A 22264-nucleotide genomic window follows, 5' to 3' on the forward strand; every position below is an offset into this window, starting at 1 on the left:
AAAAAAAAAAAAAGGAGGGGAGGGGAGGGGGAAGTGTCGAAGTGGGATGTCGAATTGAGGGGCTAGAGAGAACTATGAGACTTGAGAGGGCATGGAAAAGGGCGTACCAGTGCACAAGGTTCCCATATGAGGTTTAGGGGGACAAGAACTACGTAGCTTTATCTAGAGAATATTGAGAGACTGTTTCAACCACTTGATCACCAGGTCATAACTTGAGAGTGCATGCCAACCTAGAAAAGGTTTTTCATGCCACATTGATAGGCATGCAGGTACGGTGGTCATTGACTGAAATTGATAGAGGAAAGAGACTGTCAAGGGGAATATTAGCAAGGTTAGAGAGAACTATGCGAGGGCATGTGGTGTCATGAGAATCTTTGTTAGAGCAAACACCAAGAAATATGAAAATAAACAGGTAATAGATCCGTATGACATAGAGATTTAACAAGGTTCACACACCAGTGTGGTGTATTATGTACTCGGGCGAAGAAGAAGATGTTTCACTATGCAAAAGAGAAATTAAACCCAAGCAACGATGAAAAAACTTGCCTTGAAACCCTAGTTGGAAAAAATCCCCAAAATACAATAACTTTCTCAACAAGACAACAGTACAATATATACTTCAAGTCGTGGGTCGACTCATCGAGTCATGGTCAATCCTGTCGAACCATACCAGGGGGCTATGCCCTCGCACCCCCATACGAGATCAGTGATGGGCTCCGGGCATGGGCCTATTGGCCCAACCCCTTTGCTACCATCACAGACTCAGAAAAGTTCCCATTTGGATTGCCACCAAAATATGTCGGAGCGGGTCAATCTTCAAAACGGGTTAAGAATTCGAGACAAACTTAACAACTACTCTCTCTCTCTTTCTTCATCAAGAAAGATCAATCATGCTTCCTACTGTAATTACATACACGTATTTCTCCTATACTGAAAGACCCATAAATTCAGAATACACAGAGCCCAGATCCACATTCCATTTCATGGTTGAACGTAGGGGTGTCAATTCATGGCCCGACCCGACTAAACCGATCGGGACCGACCGTTTATAGACCGGCCCAGCCCAGACTGTTTATTAAACTTGTCGGGCTTGAGCCCGGCCCGCTTATAAATGGTCGGTCTCAGTTTTGCTAATTGGACCGTCGGGCGCCCGACCAAGACCGACCGAACAACGCCCGACCGAGATTGGCCTATTGTGCACCGACTTGGCCCGACCCTTTAATGATTGTAAAATACCTATTTTACCCCCCAAATTAAAGAATAAGAACTAAAAAGTAAAGACATGTTCACATTTTAAATAATGGTTATATTTGGTATCATTTATTGATTTATTTTCATTTTTTTGGGCTTGCATGAGTGGGCCGGAATATAAGAGCACATTTTAAAGAGGGCCCGTTTAAAAACCGATTAAAGCCCGTTTAACATTAAACATGTCCGTAGCCCGGTTAAGGCCCGACTAAAACCCGATTAAGGTAGCCCGATTATAACCCGAGGCCGACCGACCGAATATAAAGTGTACCATGCCCTCAATAACTAAGCCCGATTAGTTAAATGGGCGGACACGGTGTAGCCTTTGAAAGTCTTCAAGACCGATTAAGCCCGATCGAAACCGGACCGGCCCGACCGATTGACACCCCTAGTTGAACGAGAGCATGTTTTTGTAAAAACCATGAATGATGCCTCAAGTATATAGATCCATATTTATGCAGATGTCTCCTTCGGTAGCGATGTATTTTGAGGGCCTTATTCCCATTGTTGGAGAATGAAAAATTTATTTTATGTCTTCATCTCTCAGTATTCTTGTGCTTCTTTCTTTATTTTCTTGTGTGTCAGGCATGGACCGAAATGAGTAACTTTTTGGAAGAATGAGGACGAGTGCAGCTGTCTGAGTGTGGCCTTGAGGCGTTAAGCCTTGGACTAGCCATAGGGGTGCCGAGCTAGGGCTCAATTTTTTGATGTGCCTTGCATTAAGGGGCTGGGGCTTGCATGCTTGATAAACTAAGGTCTTGAGGTGCCGAGCTGTGCTCGGTCACGAATGCCTTAGTGCTTAACGGCTTGAGGTGTCGAGTTGGGACTCAGGCTTGCTCGCCTTAGTTCGTAAGGGCTTTGAGTTGTCAAACTAGGGTCTGGTCTTGTGGTGCCAAGCTGGAGCACGGCCTGACGGAGGCCGAGCTAAAGCCCGATCTTTGTGCCTCACTGGTTGAGGTCTTTGAATCGCCAGACTAGGGTCTGGTCTTGTGGTGCCGAGCTTGATCTCGGTCTTAGATGCACCGAGCAAGGGCCTGGTCTTTGTGCCTCATTGGTTAAGGTCTTTGAGTCGTCAGACTAGGGTCTGGTCTTGTAGTGCCGAGCTTGAGCTCGGTCTTAGATGTGCCGAGCTATGGCCCAGTCTTTGTGCCTCATTGGTTAAGGTCTTTGAGTCGCCAGACTAGGGTCTGGTCTTATAGTGCCGAGATAGAGCTCGGTCTTTGATGCGCCGAGCTAGGGCCCAGTCTTAGTGCCTCATTGGTTAAGGTCTTTGAGTCGCCAGACTAGGGTCTGATTTTGTGGTGCCGAGCTTGAGCTCAGTATTAGATGGGCCGAGCTAGGGCCTGGTCTTTATGCCTTATTGGTTAAGGTCTTTGAGTCACCAGACTAGGGTCTGGTCTTGTGGTGCCGAGCTTGAGCTCGGTATTAGATGCTGTCGAGCTGTACACAATCTTAGAAGAGTCAGATATTTATGAGAAGCTTCATAGTATATTGATGTGTTGTATGCACTTGGGACAAATACATTGCTTCAAAATAGAATCTAATCTGCCACGTGATTGAAATTGAATAACTGCTAAGGTGCTGATAGTATAAAATCTTCAAGACTAACACCCAAGCGATGGGATTTCAAGGCAATCTACTGATAAAACTCTCTACTGATAAAAGTGTCTACAAGCCTTAGTGATTTGGACTGTAGGTAGCTGTTTAACTGGCTCGGCTCGGGCCAAGAGGCTTTCATCTCGACAATCAACAACTTCTACCATACATGCTAGGCCCGAGCACTGTTTTTTGACAGATTTTATGAAGTTGGCATAGCATTCCCGGGATTCCTTTAGGCTGGACTTGCATTCTCCGACTCCATTGCTGGTTAGGAATTTGACTTTCATGTGCCTAGTGGACACAATCACCCCAAGACCATTAAGACCAGGTCGGCCAAGGATTGCATTGTAGGGTGAGGCGATCTTGGCGACCATGGAAGAGACCATGGTTGTGGCTGTCTGAGCTCCTTGTCCGATGGTTATAGGTAGGTCAACAACTCCCTCTAACTCAGCTGGCATGCCTGAGAATCCGTACAAGGGTCCTGGGGCTGGTTTTAAGGTTCCGGTGCCAAGCCCCAGTTTTATGAAGGCTTCGTATGACATGAGGTCAACGGAGGCTCCCGTGTCCACTAGGACCCTGTGGAAAGGGTGGTTGGCCACCACTAATTGGATCACGATAGCATCGTTGTGAGGTCAGTTCAACTCTTTCAGATCTCTGTCAGAGAAAGTAATGGATGGATCCGTTTTGAGGGCTTTGAGAGGTTGTTCCGTGATGCATACGAACCGCGCGTGTGCTTTGGCTTTTCTGACTGATTCCGTCGTAGGTCCGCCCATGATTGTTAGGATGGCCGGACCCACGGGTTGGTTGTCGTATGTGACAGCTTCGCCCGTGGCTGGGTCCTTGGACGGCTCGGCCTTACCTCGGCTCGGCTGGGCTTCATCTCTCCTCGGCTCGGGCCAGTTCCCACCATATTTCTGCTTCAAGTACTGGTTGAGGTATCCGGCCTTGATGAGCTCGTCAATTTCCCTTTTCAGAGACTTACAGTCTTCAGTATCATGTCCATGGTCTCGGTGGTATCGACAATATTGGTTGGGGTTCCTCTCTTCTGGTTTACCTGCCATTGGCCTAGGCCCACGAAAGTACTTCTGACTTTGGATCTCTAAAAGCAGGTTTGTTCAAGAACGATCAAGTTCATATCGCTCAGGTTCAGCTGTGTCAAGAGGTCGATATGTTCTGTTTTTCTTCAGCTCACGAGAGTCGTCTCTAGGTCTCAGAGTCCTTTTCTTCTCCTTCTCCTCCTGATCACCCCTGTCAGCTATTCCTCGGGCGGCTAGAACTTCCTCCATGTTGGCATATTGATTGCATCGTCTCAACAATTCGGGCATTGTTTCCGGTAAGTCGAGGGCCAGGGACTGAACCAGATCAGGGTGTATTACCCCGTTGCACAACGTGCTATACGCCACTCCTTCCGGTAGGTTTTTTACCTCCAATGTCGCCTTGGTGAATTGGGCAAGGAACTCCCTTATAGTCTCCCTCGCTCCCTGCCTCATGTTCATCACGTTTTGCATAGTTTACTTCTGCTTTATGCTCACTTGGAAACGTGTGAGGAACGCTCTTGTCAGTTCTTCATAGCTGCGGATGGACCGTGGTCGTAAGTTTGACATCCACACCAGCGTAACTCCTTTTAATGAGGCAGCGAGAGCTCAGCAGAGAACGGCGTCTGACCTTCCATGAACTACAATGGCTGAGCTGTAGTATAGCAGATGATCGTAGGGATCTGTGGTGTCGTCATATCCATTAAAGACAGGTATCACAAAATTTGAGGGCAGTTCGGTGTCAATCAATTCGTCGAAAGTGCATTATGGGCTGGGGTTACAGTCATGTCTGGCGGGAGCCCCTGCATCTGCATTCCCTCTATTCGCTCAGTGAATCACTGGATGCGGCTCTCCAGGTCGTCTCTTCTCCCCTTTGCTCGGCCGTCTGGGGATCGGATTGCCTCTTCGCCTCTTCTGGGGCTTCTTCCTCGGCCTTGGTGACCTTGCCGTGGTGCACCTCTGGTTGGCCCGATGGGCGAGCTATGACCCGGATGGGGTCGATCTTGCTGAGCTGGCCTCTGGTAGTTTTCATGTTCTTCTCTGTGCGGACGCGCCTCTACTGAGTCTCTGAGGCGACAGTTGGCATCTTCCTACCCGGGGTGGGGATCTGTGAGTATTATGTGTCTTTGGGCTCCAATGATGTTCAGAACGACGGGCTCTCTAGATCTGGGTAGGGACGGGACCTCGCCTGTGCCCCTTAGTAGGAGAGCACGATGGTACTGAATGAACAGTGCGCAAAGTTCTACCCGACCCCCTTCTCGCTGTTGATTGAGGGGTGACGCTGTTGTCAGGAGATTCGTCATTGGAACGTTTGCTCGGAACAAGCCTAGGCGGCTGAGCTGAACTAATTCCTGGCACTGGAAGTGTCAAGCCGAACTGACGTATGAAATCCCTCACCAGTGCGTTTGTAGCTAATACCTGCAACTGCAAGCTCTGCATCTGTTCTTCCATGTTCGGGTGAGTTACCCGGGATGATGGGAAATGGCGGGATAGCTGAGGGTTCTGCTCGCGCTGATCCCCCTCTCCCTGGGCAACTTGTGCATCAGGCCCAGTTTGCTGGGGTCCTTCTGGAGGGGTCTCTGCTGAGATGTTTTCGTGCTCTGCCATTGGTGGTGAATGGGAACGTCCAAGTGGTACTTCGCTAGTGGATCTTGCTTGCGTTGTCATTGAATTAATGACCTTCTCACTCCTCAATTGCATTGGTCCAAGGTGACTTTTTGTAATAGTTTCCCATGGACGACGCCAATTTGAAGCAGAAAAAATTGACCGGACTATCTTCCCTGCAGTTCCTGGTGCTTTGGCCGACCTACACAGAAGAGATGACAGGGGAGAGATGGGCTGACCCGACGCGGGACTCTCCGATGCCTAAGTTAGATCTTTCCACAACAGATGCTCAAGGGAGCTTTTCCAGTAAGAGAAGTGAGTAATCGATCCCTTGTGATGGAGGCTTACCTTGGTATTTATAGGCTGCTGATGGAGGGCAAGTGGGAGACGATTGTGAAGAGTCCTGTTTAGGCGTGGAGTCCTCAAGGGGAGTGGCTCTGTGATTCTGGGAATATTCCTGGAATATTTCTCCCTTAACTCGGAAAGGCCAACCGTGTGACGTCTATGATGACGTGTAATGGATAGAGTTCTGTCATCCGGAATAGGGATTACATTCCTTGAATGTAGGGGTGGATGAAAACACGTTTCTTGAAACCTTATTGTTGACATCGGGCCGAGGTGGAATCACGGCCAGATGGAAGCTGAGGTGGAATCACGGCCAGATGGATGCCGACGTGAAGCACAGCCCCACGGAGGCCGAGGTGGAGCACGGCCTAATGAAAGCCGAGGTAGCAGCACAGCCTGATGGAGGCCGAGGTGGAGCACGGCCTGATGAAGGCCGAGGTAGCAGCACGGCCTGATGAAGGCCGAGGTAGCAGCACGGCCTGATGGAGGCCGAGGTGAAGCACGGCTTGACGGAGGCCGAGGTTGAGCACGACCTGATGGAGGCCGAGGTAGCAGCGTGGCCTGATGAATGCTGGGGTAGCAGCACGGCCTGATGGAGGCCGAGGTGGAGCAAGGCCTGACGGAGGCCGAGGTGGAGCACGGCCTGATGAAGGCCGAGGTAGCAGCATGACCTGATGAAGGCCGAGGTAGCAGCACGGCCTGATGGAGGCCGAAGTAGCAGCGCGGCCTGATGTATGCCGAGGTATCAGCATGGCCTGATGGAGGCCGAGGTATCAGCACGACCTGATGGAGGCCGAGGTATCAGCACGACCTGATGGAGGCCGAGGTGAAGCACGGCCTGACGGAGGTCGAGGTAGAGCACGGCCTGATGAAGGCCGAGGTAGCAGCACGACCTGATGGAGGCCGAGGAGATAGAGCGGCCTGATGGAGGCCGAGGCGGAGTACGGCCTGATGGAGGCCAAGGCGGAGCACGGCCTGATAGAGGCCGAAGAAGCTGCTCAGTCCTGTTCAGTTTTGCATACATGCCTCAGCCGTTCTGAGGAAAGTGACATATTTTGCCTCATCAGATATAATCATAGGTCTTAATGTTCATCTCCAAGAAAATTACATAAGTATTGATGATTACATTGAATGGGTTGAGGCATTGTATTTGGATTTGTGTGGATAAGATCAAGGTTTAAGAAAGTTGGTTCCAACTTCACAATCTTCGATTCAGGCTTTGGAGATTAAGAAATTTGAAGATATAGAAGACCCTTATTATTCTTCTTCTTCTATGGAGACTTGCATGGTTTGTTTGGACGGCCGGTATGTGAGAGGAGTTGACGTTGCACGGTTGGCTTTGCTTACAACTCTTTCATAGTGAATGCATTATTAAGTGGTTGGAACATAAGAATACATGCCCCTTTTGTCTCTTTGTATTGTCTACAGAAGCTTAATTTCTTTAAATTTTATTTCATCTTCTGATCAATAACTGTACTGTTGATTTTGTGGGAACTTAGTGTGTAATCTCGTGTTATGTGAAAGATGAATATATATAATTTTTTATTTCAATCAAATCCTTTTTCTTCCACGGGAACATGATAATCCAATCACATATTCATATCCAAATTAAATGACATAACTGGTTGACTAACAAGGTGATTAAATAATTTTAGATAAAAAAAAAGGTTGGGTAAAACCGGCTTGGGATTCCTTAGCCTTGGCCCAGCTCTGCCCAATATCGACCTGGCACCAGTCCATGCCCAAGCCGAATCCATCAGACTGGGGCAGCTGCTGGCACAGCACGGCTCGGTTTTTTTTATATTTTATTTTTATTTTTTAGTTGGAACCCATTTATAAATTTAAAAAATAAAATTATAACTTTTTATAACAATCATTTATATAAAATTTAACAATATAATTGTTGAACTGATTCAAAATATTGATTTTATAATTGACATATTCTTAAGACCCCTTCTGATTTCTGTCTTCTTTGCAATCTATAGAGTTTTTTTCTTCATCAACGTGGATATCGACAATTTAATCGAAACATGTAAATCTTTATATGCATTTTGTGATTGTGTTTGTGACCTCCATTTTTTTTTTTTTACGTAATTTAAAATTTTTGTTTTCTACACTGATCCACTTAGTTTCTTAATGATCAATAGATTGAACATGAAGGCAAGCTTGCCTCATTAGTCTCGAAGTGATGAGAATTGCTATGTTTATCATCGTTATCATGGTTATAAAAATTGGATCGAATCGATCAGAATCGCCCTAATCAGATGATTGGTATCATCCAAGACAATTCTGATCCCAATCCAATCCGATTCATTCTAATCCACTCGTATCATATGGTATAAGAATAAAATGATATAAAATATCAAATTAAAAAGAAAAAAAAAAACAGGGGTAAAACCGTCCAATAATTCGATCACAATCAATACCGATGCTAAGTCTTAAAACCTTGGTCCTACCTTATGGAAATTTAAAATCAATTTAATTGTAACAAAAGTTTTTGAAAATCACTTGGATGAGGCTTGGATGGGTCGGATTAAATGGATCAGCCGATCCAAATCTTCATATCAACCTTTTTTATTACTAAAATTAAAATTAAAACTTCACCGTTGGATTAAACTTGCATCTTAAGAAATCCTCAAAATTGGTAACATCACTAAACGTCTCTAATTTTCACTATATTAGGAAACCTTGAAATCCTTTCTCCAATAGGAACATTAAAAACGAATTAAAACGTAACAAGATACGATCTCTCTCTCAGTTCAAGTAGAACTAGAACTGGGTAGGTTTCTAATTCTGTTACCCTCCCCATATAATTAAAAAAGGCCTATCTGCACCTTTGTTTACTCTGCTACTTCTGTTTTTTCTTCCTCTTCCTCATCCTTCATCAAGAAAGATCAACCATGTTTCCTACTGTTATTACATACATGAGACCTTTCTATACTGAAAGCCACACACGTTCAGCACATCCACAACCCAGATCCAAATTCCATTTCATGGTTGAACAAAACCGTTTTCATGTAAGAACAATGAACGATGGCTCTCAAACCAGTTTTAGGCATAGTTCTAATCTATTGCCAGACCAAGAATTCAATATTGAGTTCCCTTACCTGCTTATACCTGTAGTCAGCGAGATCAAAATCCATGCCATGCTTACCCAGATGGAAATCCCTCCAGATTCCATTGAGAGAATGAAACGACGGATATCCCATTATGCTTTTGAAGCAGCCTTGTTCTGTAAAAAGAGGGGAGACGTTTGTGAAGCCTTGGATATCTTCATAGGCCTTAATGTTCCTCTCGTAGAATCTGACAGAAGTCTTGATGATTACATTGAATGGTTGGAGTCCATAGATATCGGTAGAGAAGAAGGTTCAATGAGGTTGGTTCTGGCTTCACGATCTTCGATTCAGGCTTTAGAGATTAAGAAATTTGATGATATAGATGAAGACCCTTCGTCTTCTTCTTCTTCTACAGAGAGTTGTATGATTTGCATGGATGAGTACGTGAGAGGAGTCGATGTTGTACGGTTGCCTTGCTCGCATCTCTTTCATGGTGAATGCATCGTTAACTGGTTGGAACACAAGAATTCGTGCCCCTTGTGTCGTTCTGTATTGCCTTCAGAAGCTTAATTTCTTAAATTTTTATTTCATCTTCAGTAGCTGTAATGCTGATTTTGTTGGATCTTCATATACAATCTCTGTTACGTAATGGATTTTTTTTTTGATCTTAAATCAAATCATATTCTTTGTGTGTGTTTTTATTTTTTTGGTAATGAATCTTTGTGTCTTCAAAGTCTTAGAGATAACTCCAATCCTACAAGAGAAGATGAGAGTTCAGTCTTAACTGAGTACTCTCAATGTACCAGAATACATTGCATCGGCTGGATCATATCAGTATGGGTTATTGGGTATAGGTATCAGAACAAGGGTAAAATTGTATTAAAATATATTTGCTTTGATGAAAAGTAAAGGTAAAATTAACCGATCGAAATCGAAACAGGTCAATCCAGAATTGATATCATATTGTTATCCGCATACCGATCTGATACTGAGAACTAAATCCTTGAATGTACTGGAATACATGGACAATTTTGAATGTGCCCTTGACAATGACTTTTGGTTGGAGGCTACATACAATTTGGGAGTTTTTTATTTTTTATCTTTTAAAATTTTCAGGCCCCATGAATACCGGAATACATGGATATCATCCTCTCAAGTAGCCTGAGAAGGAACACCTGAAAGGCCCAGATCTCCAAGAGAACAATAATAAAATTTTAACTTGATAAACTGACACGGGATTGAAGTTAGAATACCCAGAGATATGATCCAATTCCTAAAAGGATTAGCAGAAATAACCTGAGACTATTGTTGAACCTAGAGGCTCCAAGGAACTTCTTTTTAGACAAAGTCAGCTGTCTTCTAGAAGCATTGTTCTTTTAGAAAATTAAAAAACATTTTTTCGATTTTTTTGAAAAAACAGTTTCCAAAATTTCAGGTTTGGGATGAGAGTGTAAATATCCAATTCAAAAGTTCGAAGTATTAGGTGGAGGGACTCAAGTATATGAGGGCATAGAAGGTTTTAGTTGTTATTAATCGATGTGAACTACGTACGTACATGTGCACACAGATGAATATAGGCAGATGGTCTTAAGTTTTTAGATGGAAGGAAATACATGTTGACCTAAATGATTTACTAGGATGTTATAATTATGTCCATTACCCAAAATGATTTACAATGACGATAGAACTATGTCTATAAGCCAAAATGATTTACCATGATGGTAGAGAAATACCCATCACTCTACCCAAAAGAAAAAAAAGAAAAAAAGAAAAAAAGAAAAAAGGAAAATACACATCACCATTCATAAGTTTAACGTGATGGAAAAAAAAAAAAAATTTCCGCCTCCAAATATTGATAGAATTCGAACCATTAAGAATATGGATCAGTTATGTTCATCAAGCAATATAATTTACGAAAATAGTAAACCTATGTATGTCACCAAAAACGATTTAATATATCTGTTGTCATTTATAAGTTTACCATTACAAGAAAAAAAAAAAAAAGTAACCGTCGAATATTGATCAGACGAGGCATTTGGGTGAAGGTAAAAGTTACCATCTCAAAATATTTATAACATGATGAAAGATTTATTTCCATTACCCAAAATATATTCATCATTCACATAATTTGTACAAGTATCATGGACATCGAGCAATAGAAGACCGAGCTTTCATCTAATCTCAAGGCAATAAATCTCAAATATGCTGAAATGTTATGAACTTATCAGTCCATCGTAAGAGGTTTCTCTCATACCACACATGATACACAAAGGCACATAAAGACCCCAAGGAGGTAGCTGAGTTGGTGAAGGACCTTCGCCTCAGGAAGCATGTGGTTTTTAGTTCGATTCCTCATATCTCCTTGGGGCCACTCACATGGGGGTGTTTAGTGCTCTTGACTGCTTTTGGTGAAAGTTGAATGGTTCTCATTCAACCCGATATAATCTGGTGCATGTTGTTGTGGGGTCAGTATAGGTCCGCATAACTAGTTAGGTCGAAGGCTTGGATACCCGTCATTAGTGGGAAAAAAAAATCCACTGCGGAATATTGACAGAACTCAAACTATCGAAGAATATATATGTTTAAGACTACAGTAGATCAATTATGTTCATCAACTAATTTAATTTACGACAACAGTAAAACCATTTATATCGTCCAAAATGATTTAATATATCTATTGCAGTCTATAAATTTACTATGACAAGAAAAAAATTTGTTGTTGAATATTGATCAGACGAGGCATTTGGGAGATGGTAAAAGTTACCATTTCGAAATATTTATAAAATGGTGGAAGATTTATTTCTATTACCCAGAATGAAGCATTTAGTCTAAGATCACAAAACAATGACAAATAAATTTTGCAAATCGAGTTTTCCTAAGACCATGATGAATCCATTCAAATCGCGTTGCTTTAGATGGACATGGAGGCTATCATGATGATATTTTGAGGAAATAATAAAACCTTATAGGGGTTTGTAAACCCTAGGATGGTAAGTGAACCATCATCTATTGAGGAAGAAAATTTTTTTTTTATGATAATTATAGTGAGGGTATGTAACTAATATGACAGAGGTGTGAGGATGAGCCCGTGACCCTAATCTCCATTGTTATTGAAGAAAATCTCATCTTATCATGGACGTATGCAATTTAGTTGAATCACATAAATCTTTTAGGTGAATTATGTGATTGCGTGTTTGTATTCCCATTTATTTGCAATTCCCATTTTATTTTTGCATTGTTTTAATTAGGTTCTGTTTTGTACACTAATCCTTCCGCATCTAAGTGGCCATAATACTCAAATCTGCCGAATCTTAGCTTGACGATCCGAGTTAGTGGGTGATAGTTATAACATAGGAAGATCACTTAGTTCAGGTTTGAATGACCCAGACCAGGTGGCTCAAACCTTTTTTTATTGCTAAAATACTAAACGGTTCAAACATGCATGTTATGAAACCCCTCTTAAAAACTTAAAATGGAAACATCAATAAACAGCTCTAGTTTTCACGATTAAGAAACTTAAAAAAGGTAAAAACTTCTATATCTCTTTAAACTTGACAAACAAAGAAGGAATCCTAACAAGAAACGGTCATATTAATACTGTTACTTAATTGCCTCTACTTGCCAAAACCTTGGACTATAAAGCCCTATTGCATGGAAGGGTATATCAGTCATTTCATTTAAAATCTGTTAACTTGATCCATAAATTCAGGAGCCCGAATTCTCTATCTACGTGGATTGCCTCCCCACATAGGTAGTTATCAATAAGGATTTAAGGGACGGTATTGGTATCTATTGATGCCAATCCTGATTGGATCAGTGGATAGATGTCTATTTTACCTCTGCTTTTTAAAAAGGTATTTTTTTATTATTTTACCCTTAAAATAATCTAGATAACTGAACCGAATTAGAATTGAATCTGGGATCGGTCTCAGAGGCCAATCCCGGAGCGATACTTGAAATCATGGTTACCAATGAAACAAAATCCAATTCTAATCCTGTTTGAAATATGAATACCTTATTTGATAATGCGTTTCTCTCTCTCTCTCTCTCTCTGGTGGTTTCCATTTTGTTACCCTAATAAAACCGCCTGTGGTCATTCCTATATATTTGCATCTTTCTTTACTCTTACAAACTGCTTCTCCCTCTCTCTCTCTGTCTCTGTTGATCTGTTTTTCTTCCTCTTTTATCAAGAAACATCAATCATGCTTGCCTCTTTACATTATGCCATCCATTCATGGCATAGCACTGAAAGCAACATAAGCTCCACTGGCTCACAACCTAGTGCATCAATGCGTTTCATAGTTCAACGTGACCATTTTCTAGTAACAACCACAGATGATGGTTCTGAAACCATTCTTGGGCAGGAACGTGTTCTGTCGCCAACTCAAATATTCGATATTGAGTTCCCTCACCTGCTTGTCCCTCATGTTAGTGACTACTACATCAATGATATGCTTACACACTTAGAAATCCCTGAAGCCTTCATTGAGCAACTGAAACGACAGATATCCATACATGCTTATCAAGAGGCTTTGATTTGTAGAGAGAAGAGGTCTCAGTCCTTGAGTATTATCATAGGCCTTAATATTCAACTCATAGAAGAAGTTGCAGAGCTCGAAGCCAGTTTGATGGATATGGTTGGAGATGGAAGTTTTAGATTGGTTCCGGCTTCGCGATCTTCAATTGAAGCTTTGGAGATTAAAAAATTTGATGATACAGAAGACCCTTCTTCTTCTGCTATAGAGACTTGTATGATTTGCATGGACGAGTATGTGAAAGGAGTCGACATTGCACGGATGCCTTGCTCACATTTTTTCCATAGTGAATGCATTGTTACGTGGTTGGAACATAAGAATTCATGCCCTTTGTGTCGCTTTGAATTGCCTACAGAAGCTTAATTTCTTAAATTTTATGAAGTGATGTTTATTTTGTGATTATAGTTTTCCGTAAAATTGACATATTAAAGTGATACATCATCTTCTGTTCTAAAATTGTACGGTTGATTTTGTAGAATTTCGTATATCATCTCGTGATAGGTTAATAATGAAAGATTTTAGGGGAATTTTGCTCCGATCCACTTAGATTAAAAAAAATAATAATAAATAAAATAATGACAAAATAAGTAAATTTAAAATTTATTTTACATCCATTAATTGAACATCCTAAAATACCTAATATTTCATATTATCTCTCTTTTTTTTTTTTTTTTTCACCTTCTTGCAACATCCCCTATCTCTCACTCTCCCCTCCCCTACAATCCCACCCCACGGTCTCTCATCAACCTCCACCCCATCCCCTGCTTCCCATATATATATATATATATAGAAGGTTTGGGCATATTAACTACATGTAACCTTTTTTTGACTAGCTCATGTCTTATTTCTAAATGTTATTTAAGGTAGAGGTAAAAAAATGCTTCTCAAAATAATTTGAAAGAGATTTGTTAGCACGTCGCTGTTTTACACACTTTTCGAGTGCATTTGTAGAATGACAGAATGTGTAAAGTTACAAATTATTTAACACCTTAAGAAAGAAAAAAAAGGTAAGAAAAGATATATACAAGATTATATATATATATATATATATATAGAGAGAGAGAGAGAGAGAGAGAGAGAGAGAGAGAGAGAGAGAGAGAGAGAAAGAGAGAGAGAGAGGAAGCCCTAAAAGCACCTTACCGACATACCTCATGAAGACACGAAAGGCTACTAGAAAACAAGAAGGGGATAGCGTGGCCAACTACATGGGCTGAACCCTATAGTACTACATATGGCATAGAAAATCGGAGACTACAGTATCCTCACCGAGAGGACTAGATAGGCCCAACCCCTCCGCTTCCATCACAGATCTCAAAAAACTTTCCATTCGGATCACCATCAAAATATGTTGAAGCAGGTCAATCTTCAAAACGGGTCAAGAATTCGAGGCAAACTTAACAATATTTTTTCTATATTTCAAAGCAAACGAACTATATCCATATAGAATGTATGCATGAGAATCCTACACCATCACCAAGCTAATTGCCTTGCTAATCTACAATACAGAGAAAGAAGAATGCGAAGAATGAACCTCAAGTGGCCAAGGCAATTCCAGAATGGTAGAAAATGTCAGTTCATCAAGGAAACAGACACATGGAAAAGGTAGAGGATAAAACCAAGTTTGGGGAGGGGGGTTAATTCCGGGTGGTCCGATCTTGAGAGGAGAGGACGTTAGTTCTACTATGTGGCAACCTAGTTAGATGAAAATGTAATTTTGTAGACAGATAGATCCCAAAAGTTTTTTATTTATATATTAGGTTTCATCTCATAACTTCAAGAGATATTCGGTTAAATTTGAGTTCGAAACTTGATATATAGTTATTTTAGACAATTTCAGATATTGAAACATTAGAATTGCCTCATCACCCTTTCACGTGTTAGAAATAAGTTCTCAAGATACATCATGATCTTTAGAATACCACATAAGAAAAGAACATGATCCCGCTGTTTCTATGAGACCAAGAATTGAGTATGATGAACGCTCTTATCAGGGGGGAAGGTTCAAGTATAATTTTTGATTCAATAAACTCCTAGATCTTATTACTAGAGGTGAGATTTTTTTATTTTTGTTTTCTTAGTACTTTACTGACTCAAAGGAAACAATGGCAAAAAATGAACATCGAACCCAGATAATAAATTTATCAAAAGAATGTGGCAAGAATCGGTTAAAATTAGGATCAGGTAATGGGGGATTCACTGGAAACGATTCCAATTATACTAAAACCATGATCGGTAGATCTCTATTGATGTGGATGGATGAGGTTGAAACACAAGTTGTTCACTCAGTGGCACTAGGTTTACCTGATCTAATAAAAGGAGGAGATTTCAGATCTCATAAGGGAACGCATAGTAAGTCTGGGATTACAACCCTGGGTCACATAACTTTTTACAGGCTTCTTTACATTTGGGTTTGTTGATTGGACTCAATCATCTACAAAAAACAAAAAAAAAAATTGGGCCCAATTGTCTTTCTTCAGGGCATGTCCATGTAGAGAAAGAAACAATCGACTGAGTATAATACATAGGTTAGTCCATGTGATAGAGGACTAGACAAGTTTTTCATTGGTATAATTTCAGTTTAAATGAGTAACTAAAATTACAAAATACTACTTTGTATTTTATAGTATTTTTTCCAAAACTTGGACCTAAAATTTGAGCAATTTTCTTTGCTTACAACTAAAATAAAATCCTTACTTTGGACTAAAATTTGATCATTGAGATATATGTGAGTTCCTCTATCTTTTCATTTTTCATAGAATATGTGAGGTCCACTATCACAAGGACTATATCATGTACAATGTACTACCAGGCTGTAAATAATGAAATATTTTACTTCACTAGGAAAAATGGGCATAGTGACACCTAGAATGACCATTTGAGAAATATTAGTTATCCTTTTTCAAAGGAAGATAGGTTTGAATGATTTTGAGGGCTCTTTTGTGATCTGAACCTTAAGCATGTGACCACTTCATTGGTTGAGGGCTCGACAAGTTACAATTCTTTGGTTTTGGCTAGAGTTCTTTTCAACATTTTTTTTTTAGAATATTTTATTTTTTTATTTTATAGTTGGCTTTAAAATGGGAAAATTGCTATAATTTTCTTATATTTATTTTATAAATTATTCATTAGGAAAGAGCTATATAAAAAGCAGTATGATCTTTACACTAACGCAGGGATCAATGAGAATAGTTCAATAGGGATAAATCTTTCACCTTTTATGACGGATTGGACAGTCATTTTGTCAACCATGTCTGAGCATAGAACCATGGCTTTTAGGCTCATTTTTCCTAATTCTCCCATAAATATAAACTTTCATTTTTAGGCTACTTTTTCGTAATTCTGTCAGAAATATAAACTTCCATTTTTAAGGCTATTTTTTCCTAATTCTCCCAGAAATATAAACTTCAATTTCTCATTTCCACCTTCGTATTATAAAATTTCTGAATTACCCTTCACTTCTCCTCCCCGTTCGCAACCCCCGTCTCCTTCCCTGCAACTCGCCCCGATCCCCCACCCAACGATCATATCGGTTGCAGAGCTCCTCTAACATTCTTTTTCTCTCACAGGTGCGTACTCTCTTTGCTCCTTTTCTTCCTCTTCGGTTTCTTGTTTTCCACCTCAACCAAACTGTAAATATCGATCATCTAACGGAACTACCACCGACGACTGATTCTATCAATGTTTCTGTTTCGTGTCATTACAATATTCTTTGTCCCCTCAATTACCCTGCGCTCATAATTGGAACCGTAGAACTCCCTTCCAGCGATGATGCGTCTTCTTTTAATCAGATATCGTGCGGGTTGAGAAATAATTGCTTTGTGTTTTCTGATGGTGTTTCTAGGGTTTTCTATACTGTTCTTGATCTGGATATTAAGATTATCTAGATTATCTTAAACTTGGTGGTGGGTTCTTGGTGATTATCAGATGGAACCTTCGGAATGCCACCACTGAAATGCATTATTACTATCAGAATCGTTTCAAAATAAACCAACACATGTTCTTGCCTGGATTTTTTTTTTGGATTTTCCTGTAAGAATCGTTTTAAAATGAACTAATCATTCAGAAAACCTTTTGATTTCCCCATGTTTTATGATTTGGGTATATGGCTTACTTATTCATATTCAATGTTGGAAAATTGAATTTTGAAGAAAACCCACGAATCACAACTCTGTCATGAGATGTTACTAACATTCTTCTGCATTCCTTAACCCTTGTTGTGTATTTTGTTTTCCATTTTTCATTCTAGAGTCTTCACAACTGACAATGGCTTCTTTTAACAGAAGGGAGATGGCTAATACTCTTCGCCACCTATTATCCTCGTTGATTGAAACTTCCATACCCAAGCTGGGTTTAGGGGTTGCTCAATCTGAGAACATTATTATGTCCTCTTCAGTTTATTCAGGAAGGAGATTCATCAGCTCTTCAGGACTGCTGGAGCAACAAGAAAACCCTAAACCTGCCAGAGAAGAAGAAGGGACCCCTGCACATCTTTCAGGAACGGAAGAAAAGCTTGAAAACCCTGCCACTTCAGGAGAAGCAATTGAAGAAGATGATGATGATGACGACCTCGATATAAACAAAGAGACTGGTGAAATTGGAGGGCCAAGAGGACCAGAACCAACCCGATATGGTGACTGGGAGCGTGGCGGTCGATGCTCAGATTTCTGATGATTTCACCTTATGAGTTTAGCTTGCAAAATATAAGATACACTGTTTTTTTCCCTTGCCCCAGCTATCCCCCTCCCCTCTCTTTCTAAATAAAAATTGTTTCCCTATTTTCATAATAATCTGTTTCTGTTCTTGTTTATGTCACTCAAGAATGATAAAATGTGAAGTAGATTTCTGATCCTACTAATCATTTTTGTTGATGATCCCATTATCTAGTAGCTTTGGCATTTTTTTTATTCTGAGATTCCATATATTTTGACTATTTGAAGGCTTTTTAGTTCGTCTTTCAATGAGCTTCTGGTGCAATTTTTCCTGCTTCTTATCTCAGCATTTTTTGATGACTTAATGTACATAATTTTGTTTGAACACTTGATCAAGGGAAGTTTGATTCTCCTTTCCAGATCTCGTCATATTCTGTTGGAATGTAGAAGAGCTGATCTTCATCAACATTTGCTTGAGATGAAATACAAGACAATCAATTTCGTGGTAATTCATCCTTAAAGATTACCTTCTCCTGCTAATTGGTTAATAAGTTAAAAGGCGCTGATCATATTTTATCTTTTAGACTATATGTTTCTTGTTAAATGGGTTCATGGATTAGTAGGGGCAAAGAAAATTTTGATTCCAGCTTACCAACTAAACAAAGGAAGTCAAGTTTCCATGTACAACATTCACTATAAAACACAAGATCTCTTGATGGTTCCACTTCAATATGTTTTAATCTAATAGGAACAACAAAAATAATGACTAAACAATTTATTGACTGCTAGGTACCATGTATACCACTATATTTGCACTTGTAGTTGCAGAAATTTGACCCAGTATTTGAGTATGCCTCATATGACAGAAACCTTCCTGCCCACCAAAGATGGCAAGGATATGTGCCTAAGGGCCTTGTACAAATCTCTCATAACTGCACCTGCTCTTGAGTAAACCTTCCATGGGATTATCCATATGTATCATCGGCTTACTCTCCGAAACTGAAAACAAGGGAAAAAGCAACGAATCAGGTAGGTTCCAATGCTCACCACACATCCAAAGAGGCCTGCAGTTTTTTCTGTTTGATGCTCAGGGACAACCGGCACGCCATAAACTGGAGTTTGAACCATATATTGCTGATAGGAGGAGGAGCTGGTGCCGACAGGTAAAGGAGCATATAGAGGAGTGGTCTCTGAAACAGTTTGGGTTGATGAAAACTGAGGTTGTGGTGTGATAGGATCTATATCACATGGTTGAAACACTGCAGATACTGAACCAGCGTCCTGGATCTGATCAAAATCAAGCCATGAAGGTAAAGGCGGAGCTGAGGCTGGGGTATAAGAACAAGAACAGCAATGAGAGGTAGCGGGAGGAGGCTGATAGACATGACTCTTTCTCCTCTTCTTCTTTTTAGACCAGACCTTTAGCTTCTTCAGAGCCTTCATCATATCTGGTCTGAATTGGGATCTGGGTATTTCGATCTTTGAGAGATGAATGAGATTATGAGAGTGAATGGAAAATGCAATGAAGACTACTCAATTAAAAGTTGATTAAAAAGTTGAGAATGGCGCCTCATAAAAGAAAAAGTAGGGTGATGGTCGGTTACTTTAGGGGAGGGAAACTCTTTTAAATTTCAAATTTATTACTGTGCCGTTGGCTTTCCCCTAATCTAATTAAAGTTGGGGGGTTACAAGCTGTAAGATTGTGACCTATTCTTAATGGGTTGAAATCGTCTGTAATTCTGATCTCGTACAATTTCATGAAATACCACCTTCAGGGGTGACACGTGTATTGATACCAATGCAATGGTCCAGATCTGGTACAACTAATAAAACCTTAAATCAGTGAAAAGTCATTTAAATCAGATCTGGACCATTGCATTGGTATCAATACACGTGTCACCCCCTGAAGGTGGTATTTCACGGAATTGTACGAGATCGGAATTGCAGACGATTTTTTTCCATTCTTAACACTTCTACCATAATTGCCGGTCTTAGGTTAAAGTTCAAACACGTATATTCTGACTCGCTGCAATAGGAGTGGGATTTGGATGTTTGAGCTTAATGTTACTTATTCTCTCTTATATAAAAGCTATATAGAGCCAATTACAACTCTAAAAATGGATACTACGTAAAAAGGTTTGGATTCTTCCCCCAATTAACAAAGAGATATTGACGGAATTGTCACGTATGAAATTAAGCACAATTTTAGTATGAAATTAAGCACAATTTTACAAGGAAATACCCAACTTCTTTCTCTAATAGAGACGAAAATGTGCTCATTATCATTTGATTGAAGTTGGCTCAACTCCTTATTTGAAGAAACCTTTCACTTCAATTAGTCTTTTTTCACAAAAAGCAGACATGAGATAACAAAACCAATATTCCACTAAGATTTCAAATAACGGTCTCGAATTCAAGTCAATTATGTTTGCCAAGGCAAACACCCGAGTTTGAGTCTTAAGGGCGGCCACTTTATGTAAGAAAACCGAAGTTAAGACCGCTCCCAACTCACCCCTCAGGACCTCGTGAAGATGGGACCAACATTGGGTAATGGTCCTTTATGCTATATTAAGATCCCAAGCTTAAATGGGTGCAGCTTGATAAAGCAATTCTCAGATATGGTCTGCTCCAAATAGTGCCCTCTAAATTCTTAAATCTTGCATTAGGAATACTAAGCTACTCCTATGACTGTCGAATCCAATCCCCACTTTTCACCATCGGGTCTTGTGGAAGCTACATTTGAACTAAAGCAGCCTTACAGATTCTGTCAGAGATCAATTAGTTGTATGGGGGCATATATGACTTGTGCATGGACGCAAAACCTGATGCTTGCATGTGTTCTACATTCAAAGGATCTGTAGGACCTATGGATGTATGGATGTCCTATGAAAGAATGCATTCACCAGGATTTAGTGAGTCTAGAGGATGCACCTTGGAGTAATGGTAAAGTTGCTCTAGCCTCTGCAAAGTGGGGGCAAGATTGCATACGTTATGACCTTCCCCAAACCTTGCAATGGCGAGAGCCTTGTGCATTGCGTACTTTTTTAGGATTTTGAATGAATATATAGATGATATTTGCAAATTCCTGCACTCCACTTTGCCACAGGAGAACATGACGTTCGCATTATTGTGTAATTCATCCTTAACAAATGCCTTTTAAAAAAAAAAATTGTAAATTTTGCAAATTGAATAGACATATTAGCAAGTGAAATATGGAATACCTAAAATTCCTCCTTCCATCTCTCAATAGAAACTATTATTGGTTTCGTTCCATTGCGGGGAATAGCAAAATAAATGTCTCAGTCAAAGCTGTGTCATCATTTAGCAGCAAAGGTGAAGATATACCCAGGTGAACAACCTGACGACTCCTTTGTGGCATCTTTTGTGGTAGGCACCAGCCCGCCCTTGAAATATTATGTTTTGTGGAAGAAATTAATAAAGGCCTTCCACCACTCCCTATTCTGGAATTGTGAATCAGCCAATACATTTAGAACTAACTCGTGGTTAGGTGTCTCCAATTTCAAAACACTTTCCAAAATATAAATTAAGAAATACAGAGGTTATCAGAAGGTTTCCATTATCAATAAAACAATTTCTTAAATCTTTTTGGAGGGTACTTCTGCATCTTCACAAATATAATAATCTAGGAAAAGGGAAGTGAGGAACAAATTGACTGATAACTATGATTTGTTAATGATACAGTTGTGGAAATGGATATTAAGCTGCCTTCAGAAGGAATCACAAAGGCATATAAATTACAATGGTCATTTGTATTACAATATACACAAGAAAATTAGATACACTTAACTAACCTCAACTTCAACTTTGATCAAAATAATGCTTCATCTTCTGCTCTCTAAGATCAGAGGTTCAGTTTCATCATTTGATGTCAAAGAAGAATCGTTCTTACTTCTTCCATCAATATCATCATCAGAAAAGAAAAGGACAATAAAGATTACTGTTGCAAGGAGGAAAAATCCGGCAAAGCAGACATACTGTGTAGAAATAGATAGCTCCGAGATTTCCTGAAAAGTCCAACATGAATATTTCACAACCCAAGCCCCAGATCAATAGAACTGAAAAGACATATCTCTATAGTTTTTGTTCAACATATCTTTATTACTGCCAGTTAACAATTTTGATAATATTTATGACATTTAAAATTTGAATTGTACTCTCTCTCGCTTTCTGTG

The 22264-nt window shown here is 40.2% G+C and overlaps 4 protein-coding genes across 5 annotated transcripts in view; 2 read left to right on the forward strand and 2 right to left on the reverse strand.

Moving 5' to 3' along the window:
- Positions 1 to 8857: 8857 nt before the first annotated feature.
- LOC122059874 (E3 ubiquitin-protein ligase CIP8-like) lies at positions 8858 to 9457 on the forward strand. The gene has a single exon (XM_042622920.1). The coding sequence runs from the start codon at positions 8858 to 8860 to the stop codon at positions 9455 to 9457; it is 600 nt and encodes a 199-aa protein (XP_042478854.1).
- Positions 9458 to 13176: 3719 nt separating this feature from the next.
- LOC122059875 (RING finger protein mug145-like) lies at positions 13177 to 13785 on the forward strand. Its single transcript, XM_042622921.1, has one exon. It carries the CDS (start codon positions 13177 to 13179, stop codon positions 13783 to 13785), a length of 609 nt encoding a protein of 202 aa, XP_042478855.1.
- A 4942-nt stretch (positions 13786 to 18727) lies between these two features.
- Positions 18728 to 19635, reverse strand: LOC122058897. The gene has a single exon (XM_042621606.1). The coding sequence runs from the start codon at positions 19515 to 19517 to the stop codon at positions 19050 to 19052; it is 468 nt and encodes a 155-aa protein (XP_042477540.1). The 5' UTR covers positions 19518 to 19635; the 3' UTR covers positions 18728 to 19049.
- A 2094-nt stretch (positions 19636 to 21729) lies between these two features.
- LOC122059706 (thiamine transporter 1-like) overlaps positions 21730 to 22264 on the reverse strand; it is a 34124-nt gene continuing 33589 nt past the window's right edge. For both annotated transcript variants that reach the window (XM_042622699.1, XM_042622698.1), the window contains one exon: positions 21730 to 22096. In XM_042622699.1, coding sequence (XP_042478633.1) covers positions 21914 to 22096 — 183 coding nt within the window. In that variant the 3' untranslated portion in view covers positions 21730 to 21913. The remainder of the gene's footprint in view (positions 22097 to 22264) is intronic.

This window comes from Macadamia integrifolia, chromosome 13 (assembly GCF_013358625.1).
Source record: "Macadamia integrifolia cultivar HAES 741 chromosome 13, SCU_Mint_v3, whole genome shotgun sequence".
NCBI classification, from domain to species: domain Eukaryota; kingdom Viridiplantae; phylum Streptophyta; class Magnoliopsida; order Proteales; family Proteaceae; genus Macadamia; species Macadamia integrifolia.

Bases quoted from the DNA above. Each gene is read 5' to 3' on its own strand.
- LOC122059874 (XM_042622920.1), top strand. From the start codon at position 8,858: ATGAACGATGGCTCTCAAACCAGTTTTAGGCATAGTTCTAATCTATTG.
- LOC122059875 (XM_042622921.1), top strand. From the start codon at position 13,177: ATGCGTTTCATAGTTCAACGTGACCATTTTCTAGTAACAACCACAGAT.
- LOC122058897 (XM_042621606.1), bottom strand. From the start codon at position 19,517: ATGATGAAGGCTCTGAAGAAGCTAAAGGTCTGGTCTAAAAAGAAGAAG.